The sequence below is a fragment of the Narcine bancroftii genome, chromosome 6 (genome assembly GCF_036971445.1).
Source record: "Narcine bancroftii isolate sNarBan1 chromosome 6, sNarBan1.hap1, whole genome shotgun sequence".
In the NCBI taxonomy this organism is placed as follows: Eukaryota; Metazoa; Chordata; class Chondrichthyes; order Torpediniformes; family Narcinidae; genus Narcine; species Narcine bancroftii.
The window spans coordinates 5,218,904-5,238,335 of record NC_091474.1 but is presented as its reverse complement, the minus strand read 5'-3'; the positions used below and the strand labels follow the sequence as shown (position 1 = coordinate 5,238,335).

At 39.3% G+C, this 19,432-nt stretch overlaps 1 protein-coding gene across 4 annotated transcripts in view; it reads right to left on the bottom strand.

Moving 5' to 3' along the window:
* rtel1 (regulator of telomere elongation helicase 1) overlaps window positions 1–19,432 on the bottom strand; it is a 94,416-nt gene that overhangs the window by 9,453 nt on the left and 65,531 nt on the right. For all 4 annotated transcript variants that reach the window (XM_069883711.1, XM_069883708.1, XM_069883707.1 and 1 more), the window contains 9 exons: window positions 17,250–17,365; window positions 16,397–16,520; window positions 15,164–15,317; window positions 13,959–14,110; window positions 12,307–12,393; window positions 9,848–10,058; window positions 6,624–6,767; window positions 2,678–2,821; window positions 1,608–1,796 (listed from right to left, as the gene is read on the bottom strand). In XM_069883711.1, the coding sequence (XP_069739812.1) occupies window positions 1,608–1,796; window positions 2,678–2,821; window positions 6,624–6,767; window positions 9,848–10,058; window positions 12,307–12,393; window positions 13,959–14,110; window positions 15,164–15,317; window positions 16,397–16,520; window positions 17,250–17,365 (1,321 nt within the window). The remainder of the gene's footprint in view (window positions 1–1,607; window positions 1,797–2,677; window positions 2,822–6,623; window positions 6,768–9,847; window positions 10,059–12,306; window positions 12,394–13,958; window positions 14,111–15,163; window positions 15,318–16,396; window positions 16,521–17,249; window positions 17,366–19,432) is intronic.

Sequence of the window (19,432 nt, the reverse complement as noted above, 5' to 3'; positions counted from 1 at the left end):
TCGAAGGATTAACAGTGGAGAGGGCAAAGAACTTAAACTTCCCGGGTGTCAACATCTCTGATTTATCATGGGGCCATCATGTCGTTGCAATCATGAAAAAGGCTCGCCAACAGCTATATTTCGTTAGGAGTTTGAGGAGTTTGGATATGTCACCAAAGACTCTTGCAAATGTCTACAGATGTACCATGGAGAGCATTCTGACTGGTTTGATCATTGTCTGCTAAGGAAGTGCCAATGCAAAGGACCAGAAAAGGCTACAGAGAATTGCAAACTTGGCCAGTGCCATCATATGCATTGGTCTTCACTCATTAAGGACATCTTTTGGAGGCAGTGTCTCAAAAAACCAGCCTCTACCCTCAAGGATCCGAAGCACCCAGGTCTTTTCTCACTACTACCACTAGGAAGGAGGTACAGGAGCCTGTAGATGCAGACCCAACATTACAAAAGCAGCTTTTTCCCCTCTGCCATCAGATTTTTAAACGGACAATGAAGCAACAGACACTACCTCACTTCTTTTCTCTTTTTGCATTAAATATTTATTTTTAAATATTGTATTTTTGGAACTGTAATTTATAGCAATTTTGCATCTGTAATGCACAATACTGCTGCGACAAAACAACCAAATTTGTGCCACATTCACGACTATAAACCTGATGCTGATAGATTCTAAACTCAATGCACCCAGCTCCACCCTCTTTCCCACCACTTTCAATATATCTTCCTGTATGTGATGGATGCAAAATATGAAAGGGAAACTCAAAAGAAGTCCATTGCTTATGGAAATCTATGTAGCCTCAAAAATTGCCCATGATGTGGCCTGGACAGTTACTATAAATTGAACAAAATTGTGATCATCTTAAAGCCCGTCCGTCTCCGAAGAGTTTGTTGACAAATTAGATTGATCATGATAATATTAAATGAAGTGTGATTTCAGTGTTAGTTGTTGAAAACCACGGTGAAAAACTGTGAGATTCCAGGGAAGAATTCTATATTATAAATACTGATATAAAATATAGCTGTTTTGATTTTAATCTTGTCATAAAACAGCAAGTCATATTTTCTTCGAAACCTTTGGAGATTGCACTAGCCACAGAGCCCCAGATTGTAGTTATCAGATCCTGTGGAGTTCTTGGAAACAAAATAGAGATAGTTTAATAAAATTAAATAGGGGTAAAGAACACACCGTATACCATAGTTGAAAAAACCCCCTCGACATGTCATTTCCTGAATCTATACTAACAAAGTATGGAATGTGGATTAAGGGGAAGATCATGTGGTCTACATTAAAACAAGAAAAAACTGGAGATGCTGGAGAACAGGAAAAATAACAGTAAATGTTCAGAAGATCAGGCAACCCCGTACTTGAAAACACAATCACAGCATCAACCTCTTTACAAATAACAATACAATATTGACAGTGATGTTGGCGCTTTGTAAAGTTGTTTTGCAATCACTGGAACATGTGGTCATTTTGAGGAGAATATTATGAATATTTTGGAAGAATGGAAAACTATAATAACACTCAGAGATAGATGTAGCCTTGGAGAACTACTTCATAAACAGATACACCCTTACGACAGAATTCAGCACCAATACTGGAAACTTACTTCTCAGCAAATGAAAGTCTTCTGATTTTTCTGTAAAAAGTCCTGCTATTTGAGACACCATGTTTTCATAATTATCCGTCCTTTTATAGGTCTTAAGTATGGTTGAGAAACTGTTGTATTTACAAGGTCCTAAAGCTTTCTTAGCATCATTAATATAAGCAGCAAGTAATTGTTGTTTCTTTTGTTCTACTGTGGAGATGAACACATGAAACTGATTAGTTCATAATTACAAATTTCACCTATAAGCCAACATTAATACAGTGATAATAAATTATATAATCAATTTTGAAAAATTATTTGCTCAAAATCTCATTCAATTTATTTTGGAAGAATAAGGACATTGGAGTACTGTATAGTTTTGGGCACCTTATTTGAGAAAAGATGTGCTGATGTTGGAGTGGGTTCAGAGAATATTTATAAAAATGATACAAGGAATGAAAGGGTTAGCAGATGAAGAATGATTGTTGGCTCTTGGACTGTATTCGTTGGAGGACAGAAGAATGAGGGGGGGGGGGGGACCTCACAGAGGCATTTCGAATGCTGAAAGGCCTGGACATAGTAGATATGGTAAAGATATTTCCCCTGGAAGGGGATTCTCAGACAAGAGGGCATACAAGAGCATCAATTTAAAACAGAGATGAGGAAAAATTTCTTTAGTCACAGGCGGCTGTGGAAGCAACGTTGTTGGGTGTATTTAAGGCAGAGGTATTTCATTAGTCAGGGCCTCAAGGGTTACAGGAAGAAAGCCGGGGAAGTGGGCTAACTTGGTGAATGGATCAGCTCATGATTAGAATGGCGGAGCAGACGCAATGGGCCAATGGACCTACTTCATGATCTTGTGATCATGAAGTCCAATTTTTCCCCACAGGATTTTAAAATTTCACTCTTACGTAAAACACACATCTTGTAATATGGATCTTATATAGAAATGATAAATTAATCAGTGATCTAAATGTGTTTACATTTCCTAAATATTGTGCATATAGGAATTTTTCCAGTTTGGATTATTGATAATGATTGGAAAGAATATATATATGCAGTCTATATCACAATAAATTCATATACTGTACCTTTTCCTGTCGACCCACAATTTAAATGTTGTCCCCCTTGGTTAAGGTGAGTACAAGCATTTAGCTGCTGAGATGAACATGCAATTGATGTGAATTTATTTCTATTAGAGGGTGCAGACTCAATTTCACTCTTATTTTCACCACCTGTATTGAAAATGATGAATTACCATTATCCTTTTTTAAGCAGAAAGGCAATAATTTGCAGCTTCCTATTTACACAACTAAAATAACAACTTTTTTTCCCCCAAGACCTCTAGTAGAGTTCTAGTAACAACTCATGGACACTCATCAAGATTTGGAATTTTGCCTATTTCTAAATCATTTCGTTTTCCCATTAAAATGCAAGTATAAACTTTGCATCTGCGTTTCCCTGTGAATCAAGACGGAGATTTCACCTGAACCTTACCATAGAAAGAAATCAAAGTTTTGATTTGTGAATTTACAGTAAGCTGCCATTATTTATCACACCATCCTACAATGAGCTTTGGAAAGCAGAAAATACACTGGGGAACATGGCTTTGAGTAAACCTGCTATTATTGATGCAAGTGTCTAGCTTGACAATTCCAGATGGTGAATTTTTCTTCACAGAGTGAGAGAATCAAGCTTGATTCATGACTTAGAAACATATATAGGCACAATATAGGCCCCTTGGCTCACAAAGTTGTGCCAAACATGTCCCTACCTCAGAAATTACTAGGCTTACCCATAACCTTCTATTTTTCTAAGCTCCATGTACTATAAAAGTCTCTTAAAAGACCCCATCGTATCTGCCTCCAGTCTGGCGAAGTAGGTAACTTTCTATTTTATTCATGTTATAAAAATTTTAAATAAAGTTTAAAAAAAAAGTATCTGCCTCCACCACCATTGCTGGCAGCCCACTCTGCACACCCACCATTCTCTGTGTAAAAATCTTACCCCTACATCTCCTCTGTACCAACTCTCCAGCACCTTAAACCGTCTCCTCTTGTGGCAAACCCTCTGATGATCAATGACTCTCATAATCTTAAACACCTCGATCAGGTCACCTCTCATCCTACACATTCCAAGGAGAAAAGGCAGAGTTCACTCAACCTGTTTTCATAAGGCCTGGTCCCTAAACCAAGCAACATCCTTGTAAATCTTCTCTGTACCCTTTCTGTGGCTTCTACATCCTTCTAGTAGTGAGGCAACCACAACTGAGCACAGAACTCTGTGATAGTACAAATTCTATCACCAATGTGTATATGTACAGATGGGAGTGTAGGATGACTGTGATTGGCTGAGAGCGTAGCCACACCTACTGGCAGGTCTTAAAGGATTGCTCCTAGCCAGACCAGGTCATGCTGGACTGGTCGACCTACTCGTGATATGCTCCAGTCTTCTAGTTAATAAAAGCCTTGGTTTGGATCAACAAGCTTTTGATTCTTTCGATGCGCTCTACAAACTCCAAGTTGGGTCTGTCCAGGGTCCTATACAGCTGCAACATTACCCCTCGGCTCCTCAATTCATTTCCACGATTAATGAAGGCCAATACACTGCACGTCTTCTTCTTTCTTTTTAAAATATTTTTATTGATTTTAATAAAAAACATACAAACAAAAAAGGAAAAATTCAATATGACAGTTTGGACAGTTACACAAACTAAATAAGTCATTCCGTTTAACACTAACACAGTACAGCTCTAATGATCTGAAATTGGATTCTCCAAAATCCTCATTTATCCAAAATTTAAAAAAAACTAATATCTGAAACAATCAGAAATCCCTCATTTATCTGAATTTTTTTTTCGGAGCTGAACTGAGCTCACAGGTTAAAAAATTCACTTGAAGTGAAATTAGAATGACAATGTCCTTGTTTCGGGTAATTCCCTCCTCTCTCCTTCCATTTCTTCTTTACCTTCCCCTATTGACTTTTTTTCACCAACTCTCCCTCTCAAAATGCAAGAGGTTGGAAGAATCCCTTTGTCCCGGCATCATCAATGAGAGTGGCCTCCCACTGTAGGATATTTTGGACACGATCTGAAACATCCCGGACCCTGGCACCTGGGAGGCAAACTACCATCCAAGTTTCTTTCCTGTGTCCACAAAATAGCCTGTATGATCCCCTAACTATAGAGTCCCCTATCACTATTGCCATCCTTTCCTTACCCTTCTGAGCCACAGGGCCAGACTGTGCCAGAGGCACAGCCATGTTGCTACCTCCCCTCCTCCCCCCTCCCTCCCAAGAACTCAAACAGGAGTACTTATTGTTAAGGGGTATAGCCACAGTGGTATACTCTAGTATCTGACTCTTCCCTTCCCCCTCCTGACTTTGTCCTAATTGTCTGTCTCCCGTGGCCCCAGTGTGAATGCCTTTCTATCACTCCTAACTCTACCTGACCAGACGATGGTCATTGAGCTGCAACTCCAGTTCCCCATTGCAGTCCCTTAGGAGCTGCAGCTCGATACACTAGGTGCAGATTTGGCCGTCCAGGAGGCTAGGAGACTCTAGGACTTCCCACATCTGACACCAAGCACAGAACACCGGCCTCACACACATACATCCTGTCTACCTCACTTTGTTACCGCCTAAGCCCGTTGAGCCAAGGCCCCACCTCTTTGCTACTCTCTCACTCTGCCACCCACTGGATATGGCAGTCATCTTTTTAAACTTTTCCCGGTCTACTGGCTGACATCACGTGTCTGCACAGTCATGTCTCTCTTTTACCCCATGTACAAAAATGCCTTTGCTTTTAGCCATTCCACTTGCAGCCTTCTTGCTCCTAATCATCTCAATCATTTTTTTAAAAATTGCTCAATTTCAGAAGCTTGAACGCAAGGACAAATCAGGAATCAAATCTGAAACCATTTAGCTATACAAGAAATGTATAATGTGTACATGCTGGATGATCAGATAATATATCTTAAAGTGAAAGTAAATGCAGTGCTGTGAAGTAGTTATGTAATACAGGAACTACACTATTTGCATTTCCCATCAATTAGCTTGTGGATTCTTCCTTCATCAACATTTGGGAAGAAGCGCAGGTTATAGTTATTGGTAAGGAAATGATTAAAACAGAATTCTGGAAATATAAACCTTTTACAGTAACTTTTCTTGCAATCTTTTACAATAAAAGTGGTTAATTTACATTTTCTATTTCTTAATCATACTGAAAATGTCCCAAATAAACAGGTACCATTGTTATGTGTTACTGAAAGAGCCACACAAAATCACAACTCCAGAATTACAAACCTACAACACTTTGATTTAGTCATGAAATTTATAAACGTACCAATTTCAGGTGCACATTGAGTCAGTAAACTTGATTGGGGACAGCGTATGCAGTGGAGTATCTTTTAAAAAATACCTGGCAATAAAATACTTGGTTTGAAGTTATGCAGGACCCAGATTTCCACGAGAGTTTGGGCTATTTTTATTTGGTCTCTCAGACATTCATTAAAATATACTTTTCGTCAGTAAAAACGTGTCAGATTCCATCGAATCGTCAAAATCTCGAGCACAAAATCTGGCTTCACAGACTAATTTAAACTCACCACCTCTTTGTCTCTCACCACACTATTTTAGACCACATCCTTCCAGAAGGCCTCTACAAAGGGTTTGAGGTAACATGCAAGACAAAGAGGAACCTTGTATAATTCCCGAATTTTCTCTTACAATTTCCCATTAGAACATCTTCAATGTGGAAATAATATTTTCTGGTCACGCTCTATTTTAGGAAGTCTTTAAAAATGTTTTAAAAATTGGTTGGGGTTCATTGTTGAACAGTACCCTTCAGTTGGTTCCTTTTCTGCAAATGTTTGTATTTTCTCAGTAATGAACGACAAGGAGGATTACAACTTACTGGAAAATGTTTAAAAGTACTTATTTCACTAACGACAACGTGCAAAGTGGATTTCTCCTTCAAAGAAACCAATAAAGAACAAACATATTCCAGCTAATGAGGAACTCTTCTTCTAAACTATGTACCTGCATTAGCATTGGGTTCTGCTTTCTGCCTCTCTTCTCGTGGAATTGCATGTTCAGGTTTAAATCCACAGCCTTCACCAGTCAAATTATAGCAGGCTTCATCAAACATCTTTTTGTGATGTGGGCGAACAAATTGATAAAAATCTGTTTATGAAGGAGTATTTGAAATCATAAAGATATATCTCACTATGTTAGCTTTTCATCATGTAGCATTTGATAACACTCTAAACTGATACAATTGTATTAAGTCAGAAGTATAAGGCAATATCAGAGTTCTCTATTGCCATGTCTGGATGTTCCTGCAGGAAAACCGACTCAATGTAATTCACTGAAAGTTTTCTCCATTATCTTTGAAGTAGAACGGCGTCAGGAAAATAAAATCCAGGAGTCTCCTGCTCATAACCTTCCAATTTGAAAATTGGTACTCGAATCTCAACGTGGACAAGACAAAAAAGACGATTGTGGACTTCAGGAGGAAAAAAGGTTGATCATTCTCTACTGCACATCAACAGTTCCGCCAAGGAGAGAGTGGAGAACACAAAACTCTTTGGTGTGCATTCAAAGGATGACCTATCCTTCCAGATTCAGCTCAAACAGAATCATCAAGATTCTGGTCTCATGAGCAGCAATGATGAGAGGAGGTTGGAAGGCCCATGAGATGATGTCAGAACAACAAAACCGAGTCTCAACGTGCACAAGACAAAGGTTAATAGTGGTAAGTTAAAGTGTGAATCTATTTTCATGTTTAAAGATAATTAAAAACAACCTTTGCTTAAGTAACCATTTGTCTTGGTGAATATTTATTGCTGCTGGGTTTATGGGGCCTCTAGGCTTGTAACAAATCTAAATATAGTGTGAATAATGGTGTGCCAAAGGGACTATTGCTGTTTGTTATCTATATCATTGATCTGAATGATAATGTGGTAAATTAGATCAGCAAGTTTGCAAACGACACTAAAATTGGAGGCATTGTGGACAGCAAAGAAGGTTTTCAAAGCTTGCAGAGGGATCTGGACCATATGGGAGAATGGGCCAAAAAATGACAGATGGAATTTAATACAGACAAGTATGAGGTGTTGCATTTTGGAAGGGCAAACCAAGAAAAGACAACACACAGTAAATGGTAGGACATTGAGGAGTGCAGTAGAACAGAGGGATCTGGGAATACAGATACGTAATTTCCTGAAAGGGTTGTAAAGAGAGCCTTTGACATATTGGCCTTCATAAGTCAAAGTATTGAGTAGAGGAGTTGGGATGTTACGGTAAAGTTATATACGACATTGGTGTGTCCAAATTTGGAGTATTGCGTGCTGTTTTGGTCACCTAACTACAGGAAAGATATCAGTAACATAAAAGGAGTGCAGAGAAGATTTACTAGGATGTTGCCTGGATTTCAGGAACTGAATTACAGGAAAAGGTTAAACAGGTTAGGACTTTATTCCCTGGAGCATAGAAGAATGGGGGGAGATTTGATAGAAGTATTTAAAATTATGAGGGGGATAGACAGAGTAAATATAGATAGGCTTTTTTCCACTGAGGGGAGGTGAGATGTAATAACAAGAGGACATGGGTTAAGAACGAAACAGGAAAAGTTTAGGGGGAACATCTTCACACAAAGAGTGATAGGAGCGTGGAACAAGCTGCCAGCTGAAGTGGTGAATGCGGGCTCAATTTTAACATTTAAGAAGAATTTGGACAGGTACATGGGTGGGAGAGGTATGGAGGGGTATGGACTGGGTGCAGGTCAGTGGAAATGGGAAAATAAAATGGTTCGCCAAAGGAGCCTGTTTCTGTGCTGTAATGTTCTATGGTTGCTATTTTCCAGATGTTCTCTAACAGTTATCTGGACATTTTTCACAAACGGAATAGAGTTCCAAATTTGATTGTGCATTAGAAATCAATTTATCTTAATGCACAAGTGTTTAAACTTTGCGAGCCGCAATAGTTATTCCACAGCACTGTAAAGAATACTCAATAATCCCTGAGTTATCCAAGAAAATAATAGTTTAATGATGGAACCCCTCCAATATTCAGATTGGTCCAAAAATATTAGCATTACAAGTATAGCTAATTCAACACAGAGAAGCACTTCTAACACTAACACAAAATAATTTACTGGATTATGAAATGCAAAACCTGTCATTACTGTTCCAGAGAGCTTGCAGGTAGGTGTAAAAGAAAATACTGCCAAAGGACAGTATATAGCAAACATAAGATCCACCAAGTACAATAATATTACTGTACAACTCCAATTGTCTGAAATCAGATTATCCAAAATCCTCATTTATTTTAATATTTTTGAACCCAGAAGTGACATCTGTTGACCTGTGAAAAATTTCAGATAAGTGAGGATATCCGAACCAATCAGAAATTCTTAGTTATCTGAAATTTTTCAGAGCCAAACTGACTTCAGATTGAAAAAAAAATTAACCCGGCATGAAATTAGAACGATGGCCCTCATTTCAGTTAATTCCCTCCCCTCTCTTTCCATTTCTTATTTACCTATCCCTAATTGACTTCTCTCTCTAATTCTCCCTCTTAAACTGAATGCTATTGTCTCCCAGCCACAAGCAGTTGGAAGAATCCCTTGTCTCAGCAATCATCAAGGAGAGTGGCCTCCCAGGCAGGAGCAGGACAGGCATTCACGTTTCCCTGGCACTGGCAGAGCGGTTCCAGCTGCGTGGGGGATTATGGGTTACGAAGATGGCCATTGATCCCTCATTGAGCTGTCTTCCTGAATGGGCCTGTGAGGTGCTGGAGCCGCCCCGAAGCAGTCCGATGAATTTCCGGAGTGGCGGACGCAAAACTGGAACAGCCCCTGCCAGAACGAACCGATGGGGAGACAGGTGCCCGCCGACTCGCCAGTGAGTGTTCCACCGGCCCAGGAAACCTCCCCAGTGGTGGGGACATGTCGGGGATCAGCAGCGGCGGTTGGGAGGTCTTGGTGATTGGCGGAGACACTGAAGATGAGTCACGGTGGCCAGTATTTTTTTTAAAGCTTAAAAAGCCTTCCCTTATTGTTTAAACATTTACTGTTGCTACTGGGCTGTTTTTAAAAAATGACCATTTCTCCAAAAAATTCAGTCATCCAAAATAGGTCTGGTCCCGACCATTTCAGATAATCGGAGTTGTACTGTGAATGGTGCAATCTATGGAGTCATTTCTCTTTCTTTGAAAACCATATTTCTATATACACTTACAAAAAACTCTTTACAATTAATTACCTCGCAGAAGATTGTTTTTTCTCAAATCTTCTGTAAAGAGAGCTGCCATCTTGCTGAGCATGGTGTGAAAATCATCAGTAACTTTATACTTTTGCATTGCTTCTGTGAAGTGCTCATAGTTAGCTTTGCTGAGAGCCTCTTTCACAGCTATTATGAAACATTTCGCCTTTTCTGCTTTTGTTTTCTCTGATAGTGACAGTATATCAGATCCCTAGATAAAAATAAACAAGTCAACCTTGTTTTCTCAAATATAAGCCAACTTATTGCCGAAAAGATTATCAGTAAAAATTTTTAAAAATAACCTTACAGCAATATCCATTAAAGCTGCATTTCCCGTATGATTAAATATTACAGTTTCAAACACTGAGGTAGGTGGGAATACTTTTAATACAGTTCTATATGAAGCAACATAAGCTTTCAAAAACTTGGAAATGAACAAATTAGCATAGACATTCAACGAAACATCACATACAAGGTCTGGAAAACTCTCTAGCTTTTGAGGCTATTACAAGGAATGATTCATTTTTACATTGAATAAATTGAAAAAAGGAGGAAAGGCTCAACAGATACTCACAATTCATTTCAAAGAAGATTTCTATGAACAGATTTCAAATGGGAACTCAACCACATTTCACATTTGGTCATAACCCAGTATTAAAAGAGACAATAATTACACAAGATAGATAATAAACATTCACAGAAATCCCGTGCAAAAAAGTGACTTGTGCTAGCGAAGACAGTGCAGGGCACTCCCTGAGGATGCGTGCTTAGCCCACTGCTCTACTCATTATACACCCATGACTGTGTGGCCAGGCACAATTCCAATGCCATCTACAGGTTTGCCGATGACACCACAGTTGTCAGCAGAATTACAAATGACAATGAAGAAGTGTACAAGAGGAAGGTAGATCAGCTCGTTGAGTGGTGTAACGACAACCACCTTGCGCTCAACATTAGCAAAACCAAGGAGATGATTGTGGGCTTCAGAAGGAAGTCAGGGGTACATGACCCAGTCCTCACCGAGGGCTCAGTAGTGGAGAGGGTCAAAAACTTCAAAATCCTGGGTGTCATCATCTCTGAGGATCTGACCTGAAGACTCCATATTGATGCAATCACCAGCAGCTCTACTTTGTGAGGTGTCTGAGGAAATTCGGTACACCGAAAACTCTCGTAATCTTCTACAGATGTACTTGTGGAGAGCATTCTGGCTGGTTACATCACTGCCTGGTATAGAAGCGCCAATTCTCAAGACAAGAATAAATTCCAGAGGGTTGTTAACTCGGCCTGCGACATCACAGGTACCAGGATATCTACAAGAAGTGGTGTCTTAAAAATAGCAGTCTCTATCCTCAAAGACCCCCACCACACAGGCATGCTCTCTTCACTGTTACCATCCAGGAAAAGATACAGGTGCCTAAGGACAAGTACTCAATGGCACAAGGATAGCTTCTTCCCTGCTGCTATCAGATTCCCAAATAATCAATGAACCAAAGATATTGTTTTATTTTTCATGCACCACTATTTTTATTTTTAGTAATGTTGTAAGAGGGTTTATAATATGAACGTTTTCACTCCTGATGCTGCTGCAATCACCGAATTTCATGGTTGGTTCATGACAATAAATTCTGATCGGTGTACCAAGGGGAAGACTGATTGGAAAGAAACTTTTCTTGAACCTACAAAGGTGCTGGTTTTGTACCTTCTGGCTGAAGGTAGCCGTGAGAAGAGGTTACGACCAGAGTGTTGGGGGTCCTTTATGATGTTGGTTGCCTTCTTGAGGCAGCCTCTCACATAGATGTCTGCAATGGATGGGAGATCAGAGCCTGTGATGGACCTGGCTATGCTTGCTACCTTCTGCATTCTTGGGCACTTGTATGCCAAACCAGGGTGTGATGCAACTGGGCTGAATACTTTCCACAGTGCACAGAGAAGTTTGATAGAGTATTTGATGACATGCCAAATTTCCTCAGACTCTTTAGAAAGGTGACCACTGACCACTGCTCTAAGAGGTTGAAAATGTTTTGCAAAAACTCCAGCCAGTTTGTTTGCACAGGTTTTAAGGACCTGGCCAGGGACACCGTCTTGGCAGGATGCTTTCTGAGGACTCACCCTCCTGAAGGTTCTGTTCACCTGTTCTAGTGCAATCTTTTACGTTCTTTTTCTATTTTTATAAACTCAAATAACCAATATGCATCTCAGATCACCTTAATAACCTATACTGCCAATTGCAAAGATTTGCAATTAGATCTCTATTACATCATTATGCTTTTGGATAAAAGTATACCACCTCACATTTCTCCAGACAAACTTTGGTATGTTTCTGGCCTTGTATCATCCTTGCCCATCATCCTCACCATCTCAGTTCTGTCACCTCTAAACTTTAAAATGCTGCTCAGTACAGCAAGTCAAGGTTATTTAAGGAATATGAAAATAATGGATGAAATGACACGTATACGTACAAGGCTATTCACAAGGGTGATTTTTTTTCTGCCTCCTCTCTGCTCTCCACTTGCATGTTTAAATGATGTGGTTGTCATCTTAGCTGTCTAAAGACAAATGAGAAAGTTTGTCACATTCATCTATAAACCAAAAGGCAATTGGAAGCAATTCACTAATGATGGAAGAAGTAAATTAATGCAAATATCATAACTCTTAATTATGTTGCCATTTATTGTAGCAATGTCATGGATTTAGAAGAGTGTTCGGTTGCTCAATTGAAAATTTTGATGGATCCCCCTAAAAACAAATGTATGAAGACATTTGAACATGTAGTGGTATGAGGAGCCTTCCACTCACACTGTTGCAATTGCAATGTGTGTGCTACCCAGTAAGTATGGCGATCTTGATATGTTTCCATATTTAACAGGCTGATCCTTCAGCAAAATTCTGTGCCACATACATCTTAACGGTGCTCCAGGATTGTAAGGGTGACTGGGGTTGAAGAGTGTTGGAAGCTGTGGGCAGAGAATTTGCTTGATTCTTGAACTCACGTCAACATTTAAGCCACTAGGCCATCTCTCTATTTTCCATCGTTCAATTGACTTGAAAACATGACATTTAGATTCAGTGTTACCAGAGTGATGAAATCTCCCAGATTGACAAAAAAAATCAAAAGTACAGAGCTTACTTCAGAGAAACTAGGAAAAAAAATGACATTTACCGGGAATGTTGCTTAAAAAGGACTGAAAAAAATTACTGAGGACCTTTTCCATCCAAGCACCCAGTATCTTTGACCCACTATCATCAAGGAGGTGCAGCAAAATCAGGTCTATCAGGCTGGGAAATAGCTTCTTCCCCCAGGCTGTGAGATTGATGAACAGTATTGAGTAAATCATCCCCAAAATGTGATTATTATGTTCTGTGTGTTATTTCTTTGCCTGTGTCTGAGTGAGATGTCTGAAAGGCTGATTTGTCTTGTATTTGAACAGTCAGATGATAAAAAAGTCGAACTTCATAAAAAATTCTAAGCATAGATCTCATGCCAAAAACAATTAAACAAGTACACTAAAATACATACTGTTTTTCACTTACAGTTAATTAGCTAGGATTATGACAATGGCTTTTAGAAGGTCTTAATTTGGCAGGGATGTTTCAATTGAAATCTATGCTTATGAGCTACTGAATGTAAAAAAATTAAGAACATAGAAATGGCTCTAGTTGCAGCAGTAACCATAGCTTTTGAGAACCAAATGTTCTTTCTCTCCCAGGTGTGAAACACGGAAGTCTGCAGACACTGTGATTGTACAACCTCGAGGAAGGGCTTGGGCCCTAAATGCTGGAACTCTATCTTTATATCCTAAGGATGCTGCAAGACCGGCTGAGTTCCTCCAGCATCTCTGTGTTTTTACTTTCTCTCCCAGGGGTAAATTAGAGTAATTAAGAGCAGCTTCAAAGAAAAACAAGTTGAGTTAATGGTCTGATTAAATAATAGAGATTAAATAGGGACAGTTAAAACTAACATTTCAAGGAGAATAAGAAATCTGAAAAAGTTCAGTAAAAAGGTAACGGTTCTGTGTTTATTGTACAAGAACAGACTGGGTAATGGAGACCATTTGTGGTGCTAAATTGTAAATGCTTTCACAAAGATAGTTTACTTGAGTATTCCTCCTACCTTTTTCTCACCCAAGGACATTCCTTCATCAGCTTTTATTTCACTGCGTTCTAAAGCATCAAGTAGATTCACAGGTTTCTTTCTTGTGTTTGCAGATTCTCCGTCATATTCAATGCAGAGCTTAGCCATTCCATCTTCCCCAGGTGGCCCAGCTGTGTAAAAATTCAAAGTTACAATAACTTACTTTAGAAACATAATTCAGAATCAGAATTTATTGTCATGAACATGTCACAAATTTGTTTTTTTTGCGGCAGCGTCACTGCAAATATTTATTTCTATAAACCACCTTACCAAATAAATAATGCAATAAAAAGAAATAGTAAGGTGGTGCCTATGGTTCTTTGAGGAATCTGATGACAGAGGAGGAGAAGCTGTCTTTGTGCCACTAAGTGCTCATATTCAGGCTCCTGGGTCTCTTTCCCGATGGTAGCAGAGGCCTGGCCCTGGTCCTTGAGTCAGGGATGGAGAGAGAACAGATAACTGAATGGTTTGTTACCTTAACTTGTGCACGTGGATATGTTTGAAAACAATGAAATTGGCATTAAATTATGAAAATACTTGCATTCTTGGTTCTGAGAAATATAACACTTCATTAAACCATTTTTCCAAATGGCACAGAGAAAAAAATAACTGCAGATATTCTTCAAAATATTCTTTTTTTGGGATTAAGTTTCCACTGGCAAGGTCAGCATTTACTGCCCAACTCTAAATGTTTTTGAGAAGGCAGGGGCCAGCTTCCTTCTAATGTACGTGGTCAGAAAGTGTTGTTGGGTAGGGAGTTGCAGCCATTAGATCCAATGACAATAATGGAATGGCTAAATAGTTCCAAGACAGGAAGGTGTGTGGATCATAGATAACATGCAAGTGGTGATGTTCTAGTGTTGCTCCTGCTTCTTTTTGTCATTGAAAAAAATTGTGGGTTTGGGAGGTGCTTCCAGAGAAATTGAGCTGAGTAGCTGGGTGTGGGTGGGATACACCACAGCCACTGTACATGTGTAAGGAACCACTCACTAAACAGGAACAGCACCTTTTTCAAAAACTGACCACAGTGTCATAATCCAAACAACATATTAAACCAGCAACTAGAAACTGAAGTACTATGCCACAATTCACTGGCAGCCTTGACGATACAAAATGACTCGAAATAGATGTCCCAAGCTACTGCTAGTCTTCTTAGATCCATTTACAGTAAAATCACACTATACCAGCACGCTTTCTTTTGAGGCTTGGGACATGAGAATCTACAGTTTTTGCTTTCTTCAGAATTGGTCCAGATGCAGCAGAAAAGGATGAGGTACCAGATTTTAGTTCCGAGCATTGGACATTGGAAGATACCATCTTGGGTTTTGGTGGAGGCATCTAAATGTACAATAGAAACATTATTAAGTTATAGGCTTATTACTGCAATAATGTTTATGCAAGCAATTCTTGTAACTTGTGAATTCATTTAACTTGCCTAGAAGATTCATATTGTTTAAAATAAAACTTTGTATTGAAGCTACATTTCAATAGAGAATGTCAAACCCATTTTCATATATAAAAAAAATCACAGTTAAGGAATTTACTTCTCACAAATGTTCTGGGGTAAATTAAGAATTTGATCAGCTATGAAATGGACATGTATATGTGAGATATATATTTAAAATTATATTCCATTCATTCTTATCATGAAAGGGTTAAACAACTTATACAGGTACACGATCCTTTATCTGGAACCCTTGGGGGACAGTGTGTTCCGAATTTCAGATTTTTCCGGATTTCAGAAAGCCCACCCGAATTGTGCTGCCGTATCCACCCCCACCCCCTTCCAGTCACCTGGCCATCTCCCCCAACTGCATTCCCTCAGCCGCCTCCCCCAACCTCCGGTCCTTTGGCCGCCCAGACGCCTCCCCCGACCGCGGTCCCTTGGCCGCCTCCCCTGACCACGGTCCCTCGGCCGCCCGAATGTCTCCCCTGACCGCCGGTCCCTCGGCTGCCCGGCAGTTTCCCTCGACTACCAGTCCCTTGGCCGTCCGGCTGCCTCCCCCGACCTCCGGTCCCTCAACCATCTCCCCCTGACCGCCGGACCCTGACCGCCGGTCCCTTGGTCGCCCGGCTGCCTCCCCTGACCACCGGTCCCTCAGCTGCCTCCCCCAACCGCCAGTCCCCACTTGCCGGATTTTGGAGGTTTCCGGATTTTAGATGTCGGGATAAAGGATCGTGCATCTGTAATAACTAACTTTTAAGCTATGGTGCATGGCTGGAAAAAATGTCACTAAAAACGAAAAGATCAACTTTGCTAACAACAGTTTTGCAAACACATAATGTGCAATTTATTAACTATTCTATAAGGATATGAAGATTTGAAGAATATCACAAACTCCCAGAAAAATTATTTTTATTCTATTAAAAAGTGGTTGTCGCATTCTGTAGGTTTAATTCAAATGTAGGACACTTACAATTTTTTGAGCAACACGGAAAAATTGAGATACATCTCGAATTATATGTCCAAAGTTATCGTATACTTTGACATGTGGCTGTAGCCATGATGGTAACTGTGACTTCACTTCAGTGCCTGTAAATCTAAAAACACAAAACCCCAACTGAAGTGGTCACGAAAGGAAATTGTAAATTAGCTTAGTCAGTTTGAATTCAAGGGCTACAGCAGTTTTGTGTCATTATTCAACTAACATGTTTGAACTCAATGACCAAAATAACAAGGCTGGCTGCAATGTTTATTTTAATGTGTACTTTAATGAATCAGTTTTCTTTCAACAGTGGTCTGATCAAATTTACTGGCCCAGTTTCTTTAGCTTGGCACTTTTAACAACAGACAATGTTATCAAATTATCTGAGAAGTGACACATTGTGGGTGGATGAATATTTCCAGGAATAATCTTTTGTAGAAGCATTGAGAACCAGCAGGGAGATAATATTCCAATGGAGTCACAAAGATTAAGGTTCGGATGACGAATCTACGAAACATTTAATTTTAGGACTCTGAAGAGAAATTGAAATGCAGTACTATTTTATGAACTATAATTATTGCATGCCCCCAATTGGTGGAATGCAGAATTTCATCTAATTTGCCATGTCCATGAGTATTTTCTCACAACATGGAGTAAGCAGACAAGTCATCGACCATGACTTTATGTTTGAATTATGCTGTTTTATACATTATATCTAGTTTCTATGTAGTAAGATTTTAAAAGTTTAAAATAAATTAAAAAAAAACATTTGAGATAATGCTACAAGTCAGTTCTGGGATTAACTCTTCTAAAAGGTGAGATTGTACCCGATTTGTTCACGCACCTGTGATCACACAAAAAAATGGCTCCGTAGTCATTTTGGTGACGAATTACCCTTCCAATGGCTTGATTTACAGCACGTGAAGCTTGCTGCCTGTACCATTCTTGTCCGGACAAATACTTTGAAACAAAAATGCCAAAAGGACTGTTAATCTATGGAATAACCTTGTCAGTGCTCCAAACCTTCATTTGTTGTGGTCCAAACCCAATGATGAATCGATGTATCAAACTGAGCGATAAGATTTGTTCGTTAACCTGAAAAATACAAATTAACTAGAAAGCAGAACAAGATCCCTGCAAAGCAAGAGTGGAGATACTTCTATGAGATGGAAAATTTAGACCTTAGCCCATTTCATATTTGAGAAGTTTTATTTATTTTTTTTATGCCTGCTTTCCTAGGAAAATGTTAGGATAATATAATGGATTCCACTTGTTCACTCCAATAAATAAATGGAATAAAATGTAACAAGGTGGAAGAGTAAATGGAAAAGGGCAAGAAAGAATAAAACATAGGAACTCATGGAACTTATTAACTAGTTTACCAAGAAGAGCTACATGACCCATCTCTCCCAAATCACTGTAGACTCTGCAGAAATAATGCGCCTAACATCATACAATTCTGTTTATTTTTTCATGATATGCACATTTTTATTGTCCTATTTATAAATCAATTATTAACAGCAGTGATGATGAATAGTGTAACACTTTATCGCAAAAAATACATAGTTATAAAGGCAAATCTGTCATCAATGGAGCATCAGAAGAAATAGGACCAGGAGTCAGCCATCCGGCCCGTCGAGCCTGCTCCGCCATTCAATGAGCTCATGGCTAATCTGATGATAGGCTCATCTCCACCTACCTGTCTTTTCCCCATAACCCTAAAATCCCCCACTATGTAAAGAATCTATCAATCTTATCTTAAATATATTTACCGAGGTAGCATCCTCTGCTTCAATGGGCAGTAAATTCCACAGATTCGCCACTCTCTTGGAAAAGCACTTTCTCCTCACGAAGCATTTGCTTACATTTTCTACACAAGCCATTGGTTTCAGAACTACCTCCTGCTGTTGAACTGTGCTACATTTCCTCTGTGGAACCACTGGCAAATGTGGAAGCCCAAAACATCCTCTCGCTGGATTCCCCGAAGAGTCCAGCAGCGGACCCACCTTTCTGTGACTTCTCAGCATTAATGTTTGGAAGAAATGCCTTTTGGATCCCACATCAAATTTGAGTTGCAACCCCAATGAACTTGATAGCAAATGTAGGGCAAAGACTTAAGAGAGCAAGGATGAAGACAAGTTAATTAAATTTTTTTTTACTTATATTAATTACTTTAGCATTCAGTTTTTAAAAAAAACTATTCACTTCTGAAGTTCACTTTTATTTCAATTGTTTTTAAATGACAATGATGTTGAGAAATCTAAAAATTGTTAAAATTCATTCAACAGTTTTTACAGAAGACGAACTGAGTGGTAACGTGGGGACAGAGCTTCCTCCCTGGTATCAGCCGCCTCATGTTGTGGACTCTGGGATGTGGTAAGCCAACGAGAATGCCCAGATGTAGAGAGCTAAGGTTTGGGTAGGCATGGAGGTCAATGGGCAGTAATTCCATCCTTGAAGGGAGGGAGGGTGAGAGGGGAAAGTGAGTACTGAACCAGTGAGATCTAGAGAACATATTCATCCATGCTTCATCGGCAATGTAGGGCAGGATCAGTAAAGGCATAATAGAGTAAGTCCAAAAAATCTGGATGCCAGAAATCCAGACCACCCAAGGATCCGGACTTCTCAAAAACTCTCAACTTTACATTATGCGGGCTTTTGTGTTTGTGTGTGCATGTGCATGCGTAAGCGCAAGCGCCACAGATGCACAGAAGGTTGCAGAAATGAACAAATATTTGGGTTTTTCTATACTTTGTAATTGATATGAAAAAATGTTTAGTTATTAAACTTTCAAAATTTACCTGTTCATCTCTTCTTTATTCTCCTTATATTTGAATTTTAAACATACAGCCCAAGAATCTGGGCTGTCCCAATCCTTGAGCAGTCTGGATTTTTGGACTTTTACTGTAATTAGGACTCCAAAAGGTACAACAATTGGATGACAATCAGTAAGTTGCAGATATAATCTCAAAAGTATCAAGTAGGTCTATGTATTGGATCCTGTTGAAGGCCTTTGTCATGAAACTT